The sequence below is a fragment of the Eubalaena glacialis genome, chromosome 14 (assembly GCF_028564815.1).
Source record: "Eubalaena glacialis isolate mEubGla1 chromosome 14, mEubGla1.1.hap2.+ XY, whole genome shotgun sequence".
NCBI lineage: Eukaryota > Metazoa > Chordata > Mammalia > Artiodactyla > Balaenidae > Eubalaena > Eubalaena glacialis.
Genome location: NC_083729.1, coordinates 65,490,541 through 65,511,831, shown reverse-complemented (window position 1 = coordinate 65,511,831; position 21,291 = coordinate 65,490,541). Strand labels below are relative to the sequence as shown.

The 21,291-nt window shown below is 41.2% G+C and overlaps 1 protein-coding gene across 1 annotated transcript in view; it reads right to left on the bottom strand.

Annotated features, from left to right (window-relative positions):
- Positions 1–19,116: 19,116 nt before the first annotated feature.
- Positions 19,117–21,291, bottom strand: part of HK2 (hexokinase 2) — a 58,930-nt gene continuing 56,755 nt past the window's right edge. The window contains exon 18 of the mRNA XM_061168593.1: positions 19,117–19,999. Coding sequence (XP_061024576.1) covers positions 19,855–19,999 — 145 coding nt within the window. The 3' untranslated portion in view covers positions 19,117–19,854. The remainder of the gene's footprint in view (positions 20,000–21,291) is intronic.

Here is a 21,291-nt window from a genome sequence, read left to right as displayed (position 1 = left end):
GGGTTAAATCCCACTTGATCACTGTGTATGATCTTTTTAATGTGTTGTTGGGTTCTGTGTGCTAGTATTTTGTTGAGGATTTTTGCATCTATGTTCATCAGTGGTATAGGCCTGTAGTTTTCTTTCTTTGTGATATCTTTGTCTGGTTTTGGTATCAGGGTGATGGTAGCCTCGTAGAATGAGTTTTTGAGTGTTCCTCCATCTGCTATATTTTGGAAGAGTTTAAGAAGGAAAGGTGTTAGCTCTTCTCTAAATGTTTGATAGAATTCGTCTGTGAATCCATCTGGTCCTGGGTTTTTGTTTGTTGGAAGATTTTTAATCACAGTCTCAATTTCAGTGCTCGTGATTGGTCTGTTTATATTTTCTATTTCTTCCTGGTTCAGTCTCGGAGGGTTGTGCTTTTCTACGAATTTGTCCATTTCTTCCAGGTTGTCCATTTTACTGGCATAGTGTTACTTGTAGTAATCTCTCATGATCCTTTGTATTTCTGCAGTTTCAGTTGTTACTTCTCCATTTTCATTTCTATTTCTATGGATTTCAGTCTTCTCCCTTTTTTTCTTGATGAGTCTGGCTAATGCTTTATCAATTTTGTTTATCTTCTCAAAGAACCAGCTTTTAGTTTTGTTGATCTTTGCTATTATTTCCTTCATTACTTTTTCATTTATTTCTGATTTGATCTTTATGATTTCTTTCCTTCTGCTAACTTTGGGGTTTTTTTGTTCTTCTTTCTCTAATTGCTTTACGTGTAAGGTTAGGTTTTTTATTTGAGATGTTTCTTGTTTCTTGAGGTAGGATTGTATTGCTATAAACTTCCCTCTTAGACCTGCTTTTGCTGCATCCCATAGATTTTGGGTCGTCGTGTTTTCATTGTCATTTGTCTCTAGGTATTTTTTGATTTCCTCTTTGATTTCTTCAGTGATCTCTTGGTTATTAAGTAGTGTATTGTTTAGCCTCCATGTGTTTGTATTTTTTACAGATTTTTTCCTGTAATTGATGTCTAGTATCATAGTGTCGTGGTCAGAAAAGATACTTGATATGATTTCAGTTTTCTTAAATTTACCAAGGCTTGATTTCTGACCCAAGATATGATCTATCCTGGAGAATGTTCCATGAGCACTTGAGAAGAAAGTGTATTCTGTTGTTTTTGGATGGAGTGTCCTATAAACACCAATTAAGTCCATCTTGTTTAATGTATCATTTAAAGCTTATGATTCCTTATTTATTTTCATTTTGGATGATCTGTCCATTGGTGAAAGTGGGGTGTTAAAGTCCCCTACTATGATTGTGTTACTGTCGATTTCCCCTTTTCTGGCTGTTAGCATTTGCCTTATGTATTGGAGTGCTCCTATGCTGGGTGCATAAATATTTACAATTGTTATATCTTCTTCTTGGATTGATCCCTTGATCATTATGTAGTGTCCTTCTTTGTCTCCTTTAATAGTCGTTGTTTTAAAATCTATTTTGTCTGATATGAGAATTGCTACTCCAGGTTTCTTTTGATTTCCATTTGCATGGAATATGTTTTCCCATTCCCTCACTTTCCGTCTGTATGTGTCCCTAGGTCTGAAGTGGGTCTCTTGTACACAGCGTATATATGGGTCATGCTTTTGTATCCATTCAGCCAGTCTATGTCTTTTGGTTGGAGCATTTAATCCATTTACATTTCAGGTAATTATTGATATGTATGTTCCTATTACCATTTTCTTAATTGTTTTGGGTGTGTTATTGTAGGTCTTTTCTTTCTCTGGTGTTTCCTGCCTAGAGAATTTCCTTTAGCATTTGTTGTAAAGCTGGTTTGGTGGTGCTGAATTCTCTTAGCTTTTGCTTGTCTGTAAAGGTTTTAATTTCTCTGTCGAATTTGAATGAGATCTTTGCTGGGTAGTGTAATCTTGGTTGTAGGTTTTTCTCTTTCATCACTTTAAATATTTCCTGCCACTCCCTTCTGGCTTGCAGAGTTTCTGCTGAAAGATCAGCTGTTAACCTTATGGGGATTCCCTTGTATGTTATTTGTTGTTTTTCCCTTGCTGCTTTTAATACTTTTTTCCTTGTATTTAATTTTTGTTAGATTGATTAATATGTGTCTTGTCGTGTTTCTCCTTGTATGTATCCTGTATGGGACTCTCTGTGCTTCCTGGACTTGACTGACTCTTTCCTTTCCCATGTTAGGGAAGTTTTCAACTATAATCTCTTCAAATATTTTCTGAGTCCCTTTCTTTTTCTCTTCTTCTTCTGGGACCCCTATCATTCAAATGTTGGTGCATTTAATGTTGTCCCAGAGGTCTCTGAGACTGTCCTCAATTCTTTTCATTCTTTATTCTTTATTATGCTCTGCGGTAGTTATTTGCACTATTTTATCTTCCAGGTCACTTATTCGTTCTTCTGCCTCAGTTATTCTGCTATTGATTCCTTCTAGAGAATTTTTAGTTTCATTGATTGTATTGTTCATCATTGGTTGTTTGCTCTTTAGTTCTTCTAGGTCCTTGTTAAATGTTTCTTGTATTTTCTGTATTCTATTTCCAACATTTTGGATCATCTTTACTATCATTAGTCTGAATTCTTTTTCAGGTAGCCTGCCTATTCCCTCTTTGTTTGTTTGGTCTGGTGAGTTTTTACCTTGCTCCTTCATCTGCTGTGTGTTTCTCTGTCTTCTCATTTTGCTTAACTTACTGTGTTTGGGGTCTGCTTCTCGCAGGCTGCAGGTTCATAGTTCCCTTTTTTTTTGGTGTCTGCCTGCAGTGGCTAATGTTGGTTTAGCGGGTTGTGTAGGCTTCCAGGTGGAGTGGACTGGTGCCTGTGTTCTGGTGGATGAAGGTGGATCTTGTGTTTCTGGTGGGCAGGACAGCCTCTGGTGGTGCATTTTGGGGTTTCTGTGACCTTATTATGATTTTAGCAGCCTCTCTGCTAATGGGTGGAGTTGTGTTCCTGTCTTTCTAGTTGTTTGGCATAGGGTGTCCATCACTGTAGCTTGCTGGTCGTTGAGTGGAGCTGGGTCTTCGTGTTGAGATGGAGATCTCTGGGATAGCTTCACCATTTGATATTCCGTGAAGCCAGGAGGTCTCTGGTGGACCAATGCCCTGATCTCGGCTCTCCCACCTCAGAGGCACAGGTCTGACACCCGGCCAGAGCAACAAGACCCTGTCAGCCACACAGCTCAGAAGAAAAGGGAGAAAAAAAGAAAGAAAGAAGGAAAGAAAAAAATAAAATAAATAGAAATAAAGTCCTTAAAATAAAAAATAATTATTAAAAATAAAAAAATTTAGAAGTAATAAAAAAAGAAAAAAAGAAGAAAGAAAGAAAGAAGAGAGCAACCAAACCAAAAAACAAATCCACCAATGGTAACAAGGTCTAAAAACTATACTAAAAAAAAAAAAAAAGAGAGACAGACAGAACCCTAGGACAAATGGTAAAAGCAAAGCTGTACAGACAAAATCACACAAAGAAGCATACACATATACACTCACAAAAAGAGAAAAAGGAAAAATATATATGTATCATTGCTCCCAAAGTTCACCGCCTCAATTTTGGGATGATTCGTTGTCTATTCAGGTATTCCACACATGTAGGGTACATCAAGTTGATTGTGGAGATTTAATCCACTGCTCCTGAGGCTGCTGGGAGAGATTTCCCTTTCTCTTCTTTGTTCGCACAGCTCCTGGGGTTCAGCTTTGGATCTGGTCCAGCCTCTGCGTGTAAGTCGCCTGAGGGTGTCTGTTTTTCGCTCAGACAGGACGGGGTTAAAGTAGCAGCTGATTAGGGGTTCTGGCTCACTCAGGTGGGGGAGAGGGAGGGGTACGGAATGCGGGGCGAGCCTGCAGAGGCAGAGGCTGGCCTGACGTTGCAACAGCCTGAGGCGTGCTGTGTGTTCTCCCGGGGAAGTTGTCCCTGGATCACAGGACCCTGGCAGTGGCGGGCTGCACAGGCTCCCAGGAGGGGAGGTGTGGATAGTGACCCGTGCTTGCACACAGGCTTCTTGGTGGCTGCAGCAGCAGTCTTGGCGTCTCATGCCCGTCTCTGGTGTCCGCGCTGATAGTCGCAGCTTGCACCCGTCTCTGGAGCTCGTTTGGGCGGTGCTCTGAATCCCCTCTCCTCGTGCACCCCGAAACAATGGTCTCTTGCCTCTTAGTCAGTTCCAGACTTTTTCCTGAACTCCCTCCCAGCTAGCTGTGGTGCACTAGCCCCCTTCAGGCTGTGTTCACACAGCCAACCCCAGTCCTCTCCCTGGGATCTGACCTCCGAAGCCGGAGCCTCAGCTCCCAGCCCCCGCCCGCCCCGGCGCGTGAGCAAACAACCCTCTCAGGCTGGTGAGTGCTGTCGGCACAGATCCTCTGTGCGGGAATCTCTACGCTTTACCCTCTGCACCCTTGTTTCTGTGCTCTCCTCCGTGGCTCCGAAGCTTCCACCCCCCACCCCCCACCCCCCACCCGGTCTCCGCCCGCGAAGGGGCTTCCTAGTGTGTGGAAACCTTTCCTCCTTCACAGCTCCCTCCCAGAGGTGCCGGTCCCCTCCCTGTTCTTTTGTCTCTGTTTTTTCTTTTTTCTTTTGCCCTACCCAGGTACGTGGGGAGTTTCTTGCCTTTTGGGATGTCTGAGGTCTTCTGCCAGCGTTCAATAGGTGTTCAGTAGGAGTTGTTCCCCATGTAGATGTATTTCTGATGTATTTGTGGGGAGGAAGGGGATCTCCACGTCTCACTCCTCTGCCATCTTGAAGCTGCCTTGTGATTTTTTTATATATATTTTAAGTCTTTTTTAATCTACAGGTTCTTCCTCTTGTCTTTTTTCTTTTCAACTTACTTGTTGAAACAAGGCCATTTCTTCCACAGAGTTTTCCTCATTTTGGATTTTGCTGAATGCACCCCATGGTTTAGTTTAACATGGCCCACACTCTTCTGTATTACCTGCAAATTGATATTTGGATTCTAGACGTGGAGGTTCAGCCTTCCATCAGGAGGCACACAATGTCTGCTTCTCTCTCTTTTTGTCATATTCAGAGCAGTTTATGCTCATTGCTTGGGCCTAATACCTCATTAATATTGTCAGATGGTGATATTCAAATTCTATCATTCTTTTTCATTCATTAGCTGGGATACTTCTGTGAAGAGAAACTTACCCTCATCTACTATTTTGTTACCCTGAGGTATAGTTTATATAGGAAAAGCAGGATAAACGCTTGATTCTTTCCTTTTATTAACCACTTTTCAGAATAATGGGTTGGTTCCCTAACATTCTCCAACACAAACAAATTAAGAGAACAATTTTCATATCATTATAAACATCTTTGTTTTAAACATCTTTGATGATGTTTAAATCCATTGCAGTTTGATCCTTATTGATGCTCCCATTATCCCATCTTTAGCAAGTGGTTTAGTCCTTCTGCCAGGATCATAATTGTCTTTGATAACTTCCTTGCTACCTGATGTTTCAAGATGCCCCAGGATCATCTGCATTTCCTGCCCCTGATCTGGGATCAGCAAACCTGGGACATGATGTTTGAAGACCATAATCTGGGTGCTAGGGTGACTGTTGCTCTTGAGTTGGTTCAAAATAGATCTCTTTCCTCCTCAAAACCTGCCCCTCTCCTAGTGCTTTCCCCATCTCAGTGGATGACAACTCCATTCTTCCTGTTACTTAGGCCAAAAACCTTGAGTCAGCTTTGATCCTCTCTTTCCTTCACATTCCCTATCTATTCTACTACCAAATCTATTGACTTTATCTTCAAAACGCATCCAGATTCTGACAGCTTCTCACCTCTGGCACTGCTGCCTGCCTGGTCTATCATCTCTCACCTGATTTATTTCAATAGCCTCATAACTGTTTTTTCTGTGTCTGCCTATTCTCTACATGGCAGCAAATGTGCTCTTTTTAAAAACATAACTCAGCTCTTGGCATTACTGTGCTCAAAACCATTTCCAATGACTTCTCATTTCACTTGGAGCAAGTTCCAACAGGCTTACAATGATTTGTAAGGTCTTTTTTTTTCCTATATTTTCACTTTTATTCCATATTATATTCCATATTTTTATTCCCATTATTATAAACATGACTTGACCTCATTTCAAAATGAAGAGAAAAGAGTGATCACGATTTGTCTCAAGAAAGTAAAATTGCTAAAATGAATATTTTAGAATTCAGAATTTGGTACTTTCCTTAGTGGTCCATGAAACAAAAAATAATTAGAGATTATGCATTACCATTGGAGCTGAATTCAGAATGAAGATCATATTCCATAATTGAGTGTCTGGTGCAGACAATGCATTGTATACATTGTCTCTAGTTAGTATTATGCTATGGGGAAACTGCATTATAGAACTCAATAGAGTTGTATGATTTCTGTCTATCAATAAGTTTTATAATTTAGTCTTTATATTCATGGAGATAAAGGGAATATGCTTGTACAAAACCTTTTTATCTTCCTCTTCATAAAGTAGCTTTCTCATATAATTTATAAAATATATAATTTTTTCATGTATTAAATGGTATTTATGTTATTTATTTTTTAAATATAGGGGAAAGTGGCTACATTTATTGACAGGCTTAAAAGGTAAAATATCTTTAATTTAATAATCTTTTTAAAAAATGTTCTTAATGTCAAAACTTATGCTCTTGTTTTCTTTCTTTGTGATCTTGTTTTCTTAAACAGAGTACATCAATAATAATCTCACTTCTTTTGATTCTTTGTAATTTTCATTATTTAGTGGCACATTTTCCACCTTAATTTAGTATAAGGATAAGTTCAGAACCTAGTGAGCTATATAAAGTGGAGCTGCTTGCCACCCCTCCCCTCCAAAGTGTCTTAAAGTCCTTTGCTTTGTTGTGTCCATGTGCCTGAGTTTTTGACTTTGTTTATCACCCTTCTATTTGCTATAGGGCTGTTATCTGTCCTTCATTCTTTCTTGTATCCATTTATCCAGTTTTTAAAAATCATGCTGAGAGACTGGAGATAATCCTCAGACAGAGCATCCCTCTATAACAGAGCTCAACTTAGGCAAATCACTTCTGCTATAATTTGTGGGGGCAGGGTGAAGGCAGTGTGGTTGACAGGAATAAATGGAATGGCATATGGCATATGAAAAGTACCTGGCTTCCAGCGATATCCTACTGCATTTGTATTGACTGCCCGAAGGCTTTCCTTATCAGTGACAGCTATCCTCCTGGACAAATGAAATTATTTGCCAAGTGTTTCAAAATATCACTGTATTTTGATTATTATATAACCAAGAATGATACATCTGAAAAGTTTCACAGCCCCACACTCAAGGCAAGGAGTAATGCCTGTTGTGTGCGTTCATTTACTCCATAAGAAGAGGCAGGGGCTAGAAAGATGATTACATGAGCTATAAAATATAATATTATCACAACTACCACAAAGCCCGTTAGTTCAAGATATGAGACTGAGTTACTAAATCAAGTTTCAACTGCAGACATTGCATATCCCCTGAAGTTCTCTAATCTGGGTGTTGAATGACTGAATGAATGAGTGAGTTGAGGCAAGAGGGAGAGGGAACATCTGGATATGAGGTTGGGCATCTGGAGTAATTTACTGGTTGTGGAGTTCCAGGGGGTCTAGAGGTAGGGTTGAGAGGAGGAAGGAGTGAATGATTAGATCAGAGAAAGAAAGTTCCGGGCAGTCTGAAGATGTTGGGGTTATAGAAGAGAAAAGAACTCTAGAAAAGTAATGTTTGCAACACTGACTGATGAAATCAGAGTTGTCATGTGAGGTGTGCTTTCCCACTGACCCTATGCAGGGTGGATGCTGGAGCTAGTGGACAGAAGATTTTGCTCTGCCTATTTGGGGCAGGCTCTGCCCAGCGACAGTGGACTTGTGCAATGAGAGGCCTGGAGGCCTCTCCTTTAGCTTTTGATGGGGGTGGTATTGATCCCTGACCTCACTTTGCCTAGTGAGGTGTTGCCAGTGGGAAATATTATATAGCTCTCCCCGTTCCACACTCTGATTAAATGTCCTTTCCTAGCCTTCTGCAAAAGTATCCCTCATCCAATTTACAGTTAAGTCAGGATTCAGCATTGAATCAGCAGCAAAAAAAAAAATTATTCTAGAGAGCCAGAAGAGACAATGTTATAAAGGCGAAAGAAACAGTGTGAGCAGGAGAAAAATAAGAACTCTAGGGTTTCCATAAACACAGAGGGAAGAGAACTTGAAAGTCTCTGTATTCAAAACAAAGCCAGGCGAGGCCCCAAGCACCTCAGTGAGAGGCTAGGCTACCCAGGCGCGAGTTTCACAGAGTGCACTTCTTCAGAGCCAGCCTGCTCTCTGCTCCCACTACAGCATTCAGGTGGGAAATCTAAATTATTGATTTACAATAAACCTAACTGACTACTGAGTTATTATTGATTTACAGTACACCACTGTGGCTTTTCTTTTAGACTGCCCAGGGTGAACCACCTGCCTTGGGAAGTCTGGCCATCTCTTTAAGATATTCAGCCCTCTCTAGCTGTAGATGGGTGCTTTTGGGGGCACCTATGCAGGATGGGGATATGCAAAATGGGAACCCAGAGGTACTAGAGTTGACGGTGGAGTGAGTGGCTGCACCGTGCCCTGAACACACATGGCAGACAAAGCCCTCTGCCCATTCTCTCTATACCTCACTACTTTCACCAGGAGTGGACAAGCCTTCTTAGCAACTTCTTCCTCCCTCCTCCCTTCTCCATCCCCTCCTACTTTGAAATCTTGTCTATAATGTAGGAAGCAAAGGAAACACACACAATTTTAAAACAATCTGCTTGTTTGGGGGAATCTAAATAAAATATATCCATCCAGTGCAGCTTCCAGTCTTGAAAGTGAATCAGAGACCCAAAGAGGAATTTTGGGACAGGGATCATCAGGAAGAGAATGGTGGGATGGTTCCCACAGCGGGGGCAGTTCCCATATGCCCCCACAGCCAACCACACAGGGTGTATCCAAGGCAGGGCTCCTGACAGCCCAGGCATGGGGTGCCAGTATGGCCTCCAGGGCTGCCATCTGTTCAGCAGGGTCTGGGCGGCACCTGGTGCGAGATGGGATGGGTTCCTGGGCAGGGGCTGTGGCAGGCTCCAGGTAGCAGGGCCTCTCCAACAGGCTGGGCTGGCTCAGAAAGCCGGGGGACCACAGTGTGCTTAAAGACTAGAGGCCTTTCTCAGGTGCCACTGGACTGTGCCCCTCCCAGGGATTCCTGCTCCATCCTTGGGAGGGGAAAAGCACCCCAATAATACTTGACATTGGACATCTCATTCTCTTGGTGAGGGAGGGCTCAGAGCTAATTTCAGTACTGTGACATTTCTTGCATCCAAATGTTGTGAAGAAAATTCATACTTGCTTCTGCATAATGTATATAAATTAAATAATACAAATGTACAAAGGTCATTTCCCAGATGTTTTTGCTCTATGGAGCATGGGGAAATGGCCTTATGGCAACATCTGAGGCCTGGAAATTTGTAGAAAGTTGCCAAGGAAAGCGTCACTTGGTCCTGCTTGGTCCCACCCAGATAGAAGGCAGAGCTGGTCCCCTGGGGCAATTCTGGCACCCCAAGGTGAGGATATTTCTGGCATGACTGAGTAAACCAAAAATAGAGTCTCAGAAATACACCCTTCCCAGTCCCCAGGGTCAGCAAGCAGCTGCAGATTGTTCTGGCATTTCCCACTGCTTATTAAGAAGGAAAACATTTAATAAAACAAAGAGTACACATTTGTCTCTCAGCGGACCTGAAGTCCCAGCACTGCCAAGGGTACTGATTCCTGTTTATTTCCACGATCCAATTGGCACCATTCATGCCTGCATTCCCTGGAAATGGTTTTGCAGCCTGGAGAACAGAGACCATCATGGGAGAAAGAAACGTGTTTATCACTAAATGATAGAAGGCAAAAGGTCACATCATCTCCTGATAATGCAGAGAGGAAGGCCTCCTCCCCGCCCCCACTGCCTGTGGGTGGGACCCTGAGGGCCTGTTCTGTGAGGTTTACTATGGTGATTGTACCTGAGCCTGGATGACTGCCAAGGTGCAAGGATTTTCTTGTAACCACACCAGCAGCAGACGGAGCTTACAAACAACAGAACACAAATGTTCAAGCTGGGTGAGGAGCTTAAATCCCCTCATTTTACAGAGCAGGATGGCAGGCCAGGAAATGTAGATGAGTCATCCACACAATCTACAGTGGCAAATGTCATCCTTTGTCCATACCAGTGCTCTTACCAACCTAGGGCAGTGAGTGTCACGTGAAATCTTTGACATTGATTTCAAGAATATTAAGAAACAGACAAACAAAAACTGCTGTCCAGGAAGAAAACAAAGGCCACCTATAATTTACCACCAAGAAACTCAGAAGTAACTTATGTTAATCATCTAGAACTTAACCACAGTCACTCTGCCTCTGTGCTTGTGCCTCTCTCTCTTTGCCTAATTTTATGCACTATACCAAAGAAATACAGAGTTTTTAGACACCTCTAGAAGGGTTACAGCATTGCCCATATACTAGGCCACAAAGGAAGACTTGACAAATTCCAAAGATTGAATATCAAACAGACCATGTTCTCAGACCATAATGCAAAAAAATTAGAAATGAATAACAAAAAGATAGTTTAAAAAACATATTACTGGAGACTTCCCTGGTGGCACAGTGGTTAAGAATTTGCCTGCCAATGCAGGGGACATGGGTTTGATTGTACCTGGTCTGGGAAGATCCCACATGCCATGGAGCAACTAAGCCCATGAGCCGCAACTACTGAGCCCACGTGCCATAACTACTGAAGCCTGCATGCTACAACTACTGCAGCCCACGCACCTAGAGCCTGCGCTCTGCAATAAGAGAAGCCACTGCAATGAGAAGACCATGCACCGCAACGAAGAGTAGCCCCCGCTCACCGCAACTAGAGAAAGCTTGCACGTAGCAACAAAGACCCAACGCAGACTGAAAAAAAAAAAAATTACTGGAAACTAAATAAGAGAGTATTGAATTTTATAAGGTGAAAAAAAAGCATATACCACATTAATTACTTAGAATTCCAGTGAAATGGCAATGTATTAAAATTTGTGGGACTTAAAACAGTAGATGGAGGGGAATTTATAACTTCAAATATAAGCTAAACAGTTCACTTAAGAAGCTGAAAAAGGAGCCACAAAGCAAGCTCAAGAAACAAGAAGGAAAAAAATAGGGTGAAAAATAAATGAAGGAGAAAAAAACAAAAAAAATAACAAAATTCATAAGCTAATTCTTTGGAAAGATTAATGAAATAAAATTCTGGCAAGATTGATCAAGAAAAGGGGTGAGAAAGGGACATTATACATTGAAATATGCAAATATACAATAAAAGGGGAACAATTACAGACACATAAAAATAAAAGAATAATGCAAGAACCACTCTGAAGTAGTCTTGCTAAAATACTAAATCTATCAATATATTTGATCAAGAATTGAGATTAAACTACCAATTTACAGGAATACAGAGGACAGGGGAACATGCCAAACTAAAGATGCAATCATGGGAAACTCTAGACAATGTGGTTTCTTCAGAAGAGAGGAAAACAGAGTTGGAAGGGAGCAGAAAGCTATGAGAGATTAGAAGACAGGTGACCAAGCACAACATGTAGATTTTGTTTGGATTCTTATTTTTAAAAATTGTATTGACATTTATGAGACAACTGGAAGTCTAAAAACTGACTAGGTGTTTCTTGACATTGAGGAATTATGAGTATTTGGGGAGGAGGTGATGACATTGTGGATAGGTTGGAAAAAGAGGGTTCTTATCTTTATACCGGAGCATTTGTAGTGGTCATGATAAAATGTCTGAGGTTTGCTTCAAAGTAATATGAGGAGATGAGCATGGGGCTATAGACCAAATAAGACTGGCCATGAGTTAATAACTATTGAAACACAGAGGATTCAGTAATCTATTCTGTATACTTTCACATATGTAAATTAAAAAAGAGAGAAAACTGCTCAGCCTTTTTTGTGAAGTTATGTAATTTTTATTTAAAAGCAGATCAGGACAATACAAAAGAAAAAAATGATAGCCTCATTTCACTTATGAATGAGAATGCAAAAAATAATTCACTTATGAATGAGAATGCAAAAAATAAAATACCAGGTGAACTAATCCAACAATGTACTAAAAGATATAATTTATCCCAGCAATAAAGGAAGATTTTCCAGAGAATGCATCGATGCTATTCATTACAGTAAAGCCTAAAGGAGAAAAAACATGCATCTCTTTCAATAGATGCAGAAAAAGCCTTTAATGTTGTACAACATCTGCTTAAGATTTTATAATTTAAAAAACTCTTAGCAAACTAGGAATAGAAAAAAGAAGTTCCTTAAATTGGTACCCTAAAACCGACATCAAACATTTTTCTCAATGGACAAAATTTAGGCACGTTTCTTTTAAGATTGGGAAGGAGACAAAAATGTACTACTGGGACTTCCTTGCTGGTCCAGTGGTAAAGAATCCACCCTGCAATGCAGGGGACGTGGGTTCCATCCCTGGTAGGGGAATAAGATCCCACATGCCGCAGGGCAACTAAACCTGCGCACCACAACTACTGAGCCTGCGTGCCTCAACTAGAGAGCCCGCTTGCTGCAAACTACAGAGCCCACGCGCTCTGGAGTCCATGTGCCACAACTAGAGAAAGGAAAACCTACATGCCACAACTAGAGAGAAGCCCGTGCAACACAACTAGAGAGGAGCCCACGCGCCACAGCAAAGAGCCTGCGTGCGGCAGCAAAGATCCCGTGTGCCACAACTAAGACCCGACACAGCCAAAAATAAAAATAAATAAGTAAATGAAAAATAAATTTTAAAAAAAGTGTACTATTACTGCTACTGTATAGCAGTGCTAGAGATCCTAATCAATGTGGTAAGAAAAGAAAACAAAAAGTTTTAGCAATTGAAGGGAAAAATAAAACAAATTATTTATTTAAAAATTTGGTAATCTACATAGAAAAAAACAACAGAATAAATAACCTACTGCAATTAATAATAAAATTGAGCAAGTTTATCAGAAATAAGATCAACATACGCAAATTGCTAACTTTTCTCTACACCAGTGCTGCCCAACAAGGAGTAATTTTGCCTCTCAGATAGGATTGATAAATTGGACAAATAACATTTAAAAGGATACCCAGTTTAATTTGAATTTTAGATAAGAAATAAATAATTAAACATGTCCCATACACTACTTGGGACAAAATATTGGGTTCAGTGTTTTATGTGGGTATCCCACTCCCACAGGACTTTTGGCAATGTCTGAAGACATTTTCAGACATTGAAGGGAAGGGCTGCTATGGGCATCTGATGGTGTAAGACAGGAATGGTGCTAACATCCTACAATGCACAGGACAGCCCTCACAACAAAGCCCCAAAGCCCTCACATCCAGCCCCAAATCTTAACAGTGCCAAGGCCAAGAATCCCTGTAATAATCAACAAGAAAATATAATAAAAATCAAGGATTGTGCACAAGTATAAACTGTCTGGGTATTAACTTAAAGAATTCACAAAACCTCTATAAAGAAAACTTTGAAACTCTGAGAAAAGCAGAAAAGATTATAATACACATAATCTTGTAACGTTCTTGTAAACATTCGAAAGGTCAATTCTACCTCCCAAATCAGTAATTTCTTTGCAACTCTAACCAAAATTTAAGCTGATTTTTTTTCAGAGATATGATAAACTTATTCTAAAATTTACATGGAGGAATAAAGGACCAACCATGAATAGCACAAATATGAAAAAGAAAAGAGGGGAGACTTGCCCTGCTAGATATTAAGGTACACTAGAAAGTCATGGTAATAGAAACAGTCTGTTAGTGGTTCAAGAACAAATGAAAACAGTCAATGGGGCAGAAAGAAGTACTCAGAAACAGACCCTTGGGAACTTAATATAGTTCAGAAGAGGGGTCACAAATCAGTGGGAAAGGGCAGACTCACTAATAACATGAAGAAAAAAAAAACTGTACTCTACCTGATATTACATAGAAAGATGGACTCCCTAACGATTTTACATTAACCCTTTAAAATAAAAAGTAAAACTATTAATAAAATTAATAGAAGACAGTGTTAATGGGCTAAGGGCAAGAAAGGTCAAAAGTACAAAACAAAAAGCAAAAAGAATTGTTGGATTTGGTTATACCAAAAGAAAGTATTCCTAGTCAACAAAGGATGTTGTGGACTAAATTGAGAGATTAGGAGAAGATACAATACCTGAAGCCAACAAAGGACTGATCATCTAGATTAAATAAGGGTTTCCAGCAAATCAGAAAGAGAAAACAAAGAACCCTGGTTGAAAAATCAGCAAAGAATACAAACAGGCAATTAACTGAAGGAAACATAAAAAGAGATGCTCAAAGTCATAGTGGAGAAACATAAATTAAAACAATCATACGAACTCATTTTAAGCACATTAATAAAAAGTAGAAAACAGGATAATGCCAAGTGTTGTGACAATTCGCTGCTGGCGGGATTAGTGGCTGGGGGCAGACTTTCAGGAGAGTAACTTGGCAGGAGAGGGTCAAATTAAGCAAAAGCACAACCTATGCTCCAGCTCTCTTGCTCCTGGGTGGGTACATGCCCAGAGAGATAATTACAAAGATGATTAATGTGCAAGGATGCTTGTTGCAGTGATTTTTTTTTAAACATCTTTATTAGAGTATAATTGCTTTACAATCGTGTGTTAGTTTCTGCTTTATAACAAAGTGAATCAGTTATACATATACATATGTTCCCATATCTCTTCCCTCTTGCATCTCCCTCCCTCCCACCCCTCTAGGTGGTCACAAAGCACAGAGCTGATCTCCCTGTGCTATGCGGTTGCTTCCCACTAGCTATCTATTTTACGTTTGGTAGTGTATATATGTCCATGCCACTCTCTCACTTTGTCACATCTTACCCTTCCCCCTCCCCATATCCTCAAGTCCATTCTCTAGTGCAGTGATGTTTGTGTAGCTGGAGCTGAGTCAATCCACATGTCCATCACTGGAAGTACAGGTGGGAAAACAGAGTGCATGCACACAGTGGGATATTTATGCAATAACTGGAAGTAAAGAATCAGATGTGCCCAATAGCAGCATCCATGAGTCTTTAAAAAGAAAAAAAAGGCAAAAAGCAATTTTTAGCCAATAACATTTTGTAAATTAAAAAAGCATCAACAGAGGAAAGGATAAAGAAGATGTGGTACATAATACAATGGAATATTACTCACACATAAAAAGGAATGAAATTGGGTCATTTGTAGAGATGTGATTGGACCTAGAGACTGTCATACAGAGTGAAATAAGTCAGAAAGAGAAAAACAAATATCGTATATTTAAGCATATATGTGGAATCCAGAAAAATGGTATAGATGATCTTATTTGCAAAACAGAAATAGAGACACACACGTAGAGAACAAACATATACCAAGGGGGGAAAGGTGGAGGGGTGGGATGAATTGGGAGATTGGGATTGACATATACACTACTGATACTATGTATAAAATAGATAACTAATGAGAACCTACTGTATAGCTCAGGGAACTCTACTCAGTGCTCTGTGGTGACCTAAATGGGAAGGAAATCCCAAAGAGAGGGGATATATGTATACGTATAACTGATTCACTTTGCTGTACAGTAGAAATTAACACAACATTGTAAAGCAACTATACTCCAATAAAAATTAATTTAAAAAAAAGCATGCACACAAGACACACAAATAAGCTGCACATCAATACAATAACATGGTTGCCACTTGTGAGTGGAGAATGGACAAGAGGATAAAAGGCAATAAGAAAATAAAAAAGCAAGAAAACTCCTTGCAAAGACTAGAAAATGCCTTGAATTGAGGGGGGGCGGGGTGTGAGTAATCTAGCCTTCTGCCCCTGGTGCCCCCAAAAAATGAAAACAAAGCAACAAAGAAGGGAGTGAAAAGTAAGACAGGCTGGCAGAGGCTGGAAAAGCTATTTCCAAGCTGGAAGCAACCTGGGTGCAGGAAATAGATTTCCCAGTGTTGAGGAACCCTACAGAGGAGGTGGGTGTGAGTTGAGTATGGAGAAGCCTGTGGGAAACCCGTGAGTACGGGTGGCCCAGAGGCTTTCAGGGTCTCTGAGTGCAGAAAACTGAGAAAACTCCCTTCTGAGCATCTTGTCCAGTATTATAATCTATGGGGAATTAAGGGTCTATGTCCACCCAGGAGCCCCATTGGGAAAAGCGAGGGCTCTTCTCCGAGGCTCTGTGATGGAGTAGCAGCGACCTAAGGAGGGCGGTGCTACCAAAGTTGCCCTGAGCAGCTGCGCAGCTGAAGCTGGCAGGCCCAACAGAGTGGCCTGCTCCAGAGCCCCACAGGGGTGCCCAAGTCGCAGAGGTGGGGACATCTGAGGGAGAGCTGCTGAGGAATGGGGCTAAGGCCCCATACTGTTTTGTAACATACTTTCAACATTTTCTATGATACCAAATATCCTTCAGTAACACTGTAATGGTTTTACAGGGTACATGCCCCTCACTTATTTAGCTCCAGGTCCCACCCTCCCCTGCTCTGCTCTGCCTCACAGGTAGGGTCAGCCAATGGGAGACACTGCAGAAAACTAGAGGGTGGGAGGGAGAAGCCCTCCCACCCTCTAGTTCTATTTCTAACCACCTCCCACTCCAGCACTGTGGTTCCAGCTTCCGGAATCTGGCCCAGCCGTTGGGATAGAAGTGGTTTTTTTTGATGTTGCTAATCTCTGGGCTGCTCCTCTATACTGTGGGACTTCTCAGCTCTCCTATCACCTGCATAACCAAGTCCCTGTGTTAAAATCTGTTCGAAATAACTGGAGTAGATTGTCTTCCTGACCAGACCCTGGTACAAGGTAGGCAGACCCATGGTATGGAGTTCCCCTATTTTGTTATTTTAAGTTATACAGTCGCCAGTACCCTTAAAGCTAAATCTTGGTCTCCAACTATGTGTACTTCCTCCGCACAAATTTCTAGAAAATTACACAAAACATGGATATTGACTATTTTTTGGTGGATATTGCCTATTTCCTTCCTAAATAATTGTACCTTGCATTTCCACCAATAGTATATGAGAATGCTCCTATAGTCTCACCAATTTGAAGTCAGAAAAATAGGGTCCAATTTAAATTTCTTTTCCTTTACCACTAGCTAGGTTGAATTTTGTGTTCTGGCTATCTCTAGCATTCTGTTAGCCTTGATCTGCCTCCCCCTTCAGTTATTGTCAAACAGGGCCATGTAAAAGTCAGTGGGTATCACCAGGAACTTGTGAGAAGTTTATTTCCTAGGTTTGTATTTTGCTTATTAGGGAGAGGGTTTGAAAGACTGTAAGGATAGGACAGAGGCAAGTGCTTTTTAGATGTTCATATAAGTAAGGGCTTTATATCCTGAATGTGAATCACATATGCCTATACAGAGACTACCCAAAGTCCCTAAGGGTTCTGCTACATCTCAGTCAAACTGTTTAAACAGTAGACTGCTGGGCCAGCCATGGTTCTTCAGTGGTGCTTGAAATCTAGGGGCTCAAAGACGGCCTAGGAAAAGTCATCTACCTTCCCGTTCCATTGGGACTGTGTTTCTGGAGTGAGAAATACCTGGGGTCAAGGCCAAGTGTTAGCTACATGCCTGTCAAGCACATATAGTCAAAATCAAAACACTCATCAACTACTGAGATGGGCCAGGAAGTACTAATATGCTCGAAAGATGACTGCACTCTTGAAAAATGCTCATGAATCACACACTGAATATTTTGAAAAATGTTAAAATTTATTAATAGTTAACAACACACAGTTAATTCAACTAGTTCTTTATTGTACATGACAACATCTTCACTAGACTGAGGGCTCAAGGATTTGAGATGATCTGCTATTGAGCACATCCCAGCCAAAGACTGAGAGTCAACGTATTTACATGGGCAAAGCAGCGTCAGCAAGGAACTGTCACCTAACTGTGGGAACACAAACATTCAAACTGCATTTTCCAGCTTTCCTTTTTGGAAACCAACGACACATCTTAAACAGCCACACACACAGCTCTACCTTTTAAAAATGTGCAATTTCATAGATGGTGCCTAATTTTCAAGTTTAAAAGTTAAGATTCATTTCTATTTCTTGGGCGTCCTTTAATGATACACAAATCTAGACACTGTTCTCAGTACAAGTTTGATAAATGTGCAAAAATTGGGTGCTATTGAGTCGTGTCTTTCCATTTTTCTGTTTTGATCCTCGTATCCCACTCAACATTGTTAAAAGGCCATCCCCTCTTTATTATGAAGAATTCAGGTTTAACGTGTGGGGGTGTGATCATTTTAGGGCAGAAGTGGGCTTTCAGATTCAGAATTAACTGCACTCTAAACAGCAGGGTAAGGAAGGTTTTATGTCTCCCCTCACCACCACCACCCCCAACCCCACACCAAGCAGTTTGAAATAAACACTTCTTGTAAAAACAGGTCAGCGTAGGGAAGTCTGTGGACAACACCTCTTGCAGAACATTTACAAAACAAACCGAAGGCGAAGTTTGCTAGGAGGGCACAAATCCACCAAAAGTGTTGTCCCTGAAGTTTTGTTTGTTTGATTGTTTGTTTTGTTTGGGTTTGCTATCAACAATTAGACAATTTTTTAAATGTTTTTGGTGGCTTCCTTTATCTTGTTAGAGAGGTTTAAAATATTAATAACTGCCCTAAGAATGAAGATTTCTAAGCAGAGTCTATTTGAAATGATTCCTGTTTCCTTTGTTAACATCTCATGTAATATGGCTCCAGGAAAGTCCCTAGATTGAGCAGCCAGTTAGTGTGGTTTCTTCAATCCATAGCCCCAGCCTCCTTCACTCTGTCCCCAGGCACCTTCCAAGTTTCTGAGTCTGCAGGGAAAGGAGGAGCTGGCAAGGAGCTGCTTGGCCATTCGCTCACCCTAAAGAGGCTTTCCTTCTTTTCCTGCAGATGAATGAGGTATTTCTAGTAACCAATCAGAATCTTCATCTTCCATCTTTTAACTACACTGATCTACTAATGAGACCCTGTGTATTTACAGACATAACAAATTAACATATAAATACGTTACATACAACTGATCGTTACATACAGCGTCAAAATGAAGGAGCAGATGTACTTCATGAACTAAATAAATTTCAAATATAAATTAAAACGAAAATACAGTGTTTCCACTTCTGCAGGAAAAAATTTTTAAACAGACCAAAAAGTCTTCCCTCCCCCAAAGGTGCACTGCTTATGGATGACTTGTGAACCCACAAGGAGATGTGACAACAAGCCCACTCACAGGGCTCTTGGCTTTGGTTTTGCTTGCTCAGACTCAGGATGCTTTGATTCCAGGAATAGCATCCACTGGAACCCACTAGGCAAATGCTTAAAGATGAGGTTGAAGAGGGGCTGCCACATGGCTATCCATGGGTTTCCCCTCCATTGCCGCCCCTCCTCCCTGCCTATGGGAGAATCAGGCTCAAGTCAGTGGAGACCTCCCAGATCTCTGAGAGGAGAAATAGCATCAACTTCCATGCTGGGGGATGCTCTCCACCTAGAAATGTCATGTTCAGGCTCCAAGGTGAAGCAACCATATTTTTTCATTAGTGTCCCCACCCTGTAGGATTATACAGAGACATGGAATTTGGCCAGGGGGATTACTAAAGGTTAAATTTTTTTTTCAAGTTTTAAGAGAACCAATGGTAATGGTTGTGACAAGTGTGAACAAATCCTTACTTCCAATTGTATTTATCTCAGGAGGGCTAAGCCTTGGGTACCAAACTCTACAGTGAGTAGACAGAGACAAAACCCAGTCCAATAAGGTCCTCTCTGCCAAGGAAAAGCCAAGGGGTCTGTCTCTGACACAAGGGGATCAAGTTATAATTTAAAGCAGGAAAGAAGGGAAACCAGAGGAAGTCCTTCCAATTTCAGGGGCTCTACCGCTGTCCAGCCTCTCGGATGCGGCAGGCCACAGCAGTGATGAGAGCCGCCCCCTTCCCGCTGCCATCCTCCGACTCCAGGAAGGACACATCACATTTTGGAGCCAAGTCCTTCACCGTCTCATGCATGACTTTGGCAAAGCTGGAAAAGTTGGGAAGAAGACAGAAAATATACCTTAGTCACAACTGATTTGTGTCCTCAGAGATGGGACCCTAAGAAGTTATGCTGGAAACCCAGGAATAATTGAGATGGGAAAGAGGATGACAGCTACCATGTATTAAACACTATGTATTGTGTTTCAGAAAACTGAAGCTTGGAGAGACTAGCAACATGCCCAAATTCTACGTCACAGTGGGCAAGTGGGAAGCTAAGAGTCAACTCTAGGACAAAAGTCTGAGATTCTGGCAAGCTGTGTTCTTAAAACTAAGCAGTGAAAGAGAAGTTCAACAGTCGTGGACGTCACAAGCATACCTTGCAGAAGTGTATATATAACCTGTTCATCAACTTTGGAGGGAAGGATGAAGCGCCACATGTGTGATATTCTATTTTCCAGAGGTATTAACTCACATCAGACTCATATCTAACCCGAAATGTCATTAAAGGCAAAAGGAGCAGACTTAGGAGGGTGTGTTGAGAGATGACAGAAATCACAGATTCTTCCTGATATGGGACTAGAGAAAGAGACCGTTCATCATCATCTCCCCACCATAGCATGGACAAGTTGCTCCTCCCCATCTGCAGAGCTGAGAACAGAGGCTCCTAACACCAAGCCCCAGTGCTGGTGGCTGGACTTCTGTCCCCCTTCCGACCCTCACTTGGGACTGAGGTTCCTATTTTCACAATGACACTGATCATCAACAAGAGAAACTTGGAACTTCTCAAGGTCCAGTCTTTTCACTAACTGTGTAGACTCTGGGCAAGTTTCTCAGCTCCCTGAAACAATCATGGTGACAGCAGGTGACAATTCAATCGATGAGTCTCTCCATCCTACCTCATGTCCAGGCAAGGGGCACAGCTCTATTCTTTTAACTTTTAGTTGAAGAGCTTCTAGGGGAGAGGGACTGAGGCACTTCCTAATTTTAAAACAATTTATTCAACATATGCAAGTGAGGGAAGAAAGGAGAAGAGAAATAGTGATGAGAGGAGAAAAGGGAGAAGAGATGGAGAAAGGCAGGAAAAAGAGTAAAAAGAAAAGGGAATTCAGTACTTCCATACCACGGGTGAGGGTGGAAAACTTCTACAGAGGGCCAGACGATAGGTATTTTGAGCTCTGTAGGTCATATGGTCTGCTGTTATAGCCAAAAGCAGCCATAGACAACACATAAACAAGTGGGCGTGGCTGTATTCCAGCAAAACTTTAGTTACAAAAACACTTGTGGCTATAATCTGCCAACCCCTACCCTAGACTGTAGAAAAAAATCTTGATCCAGAGT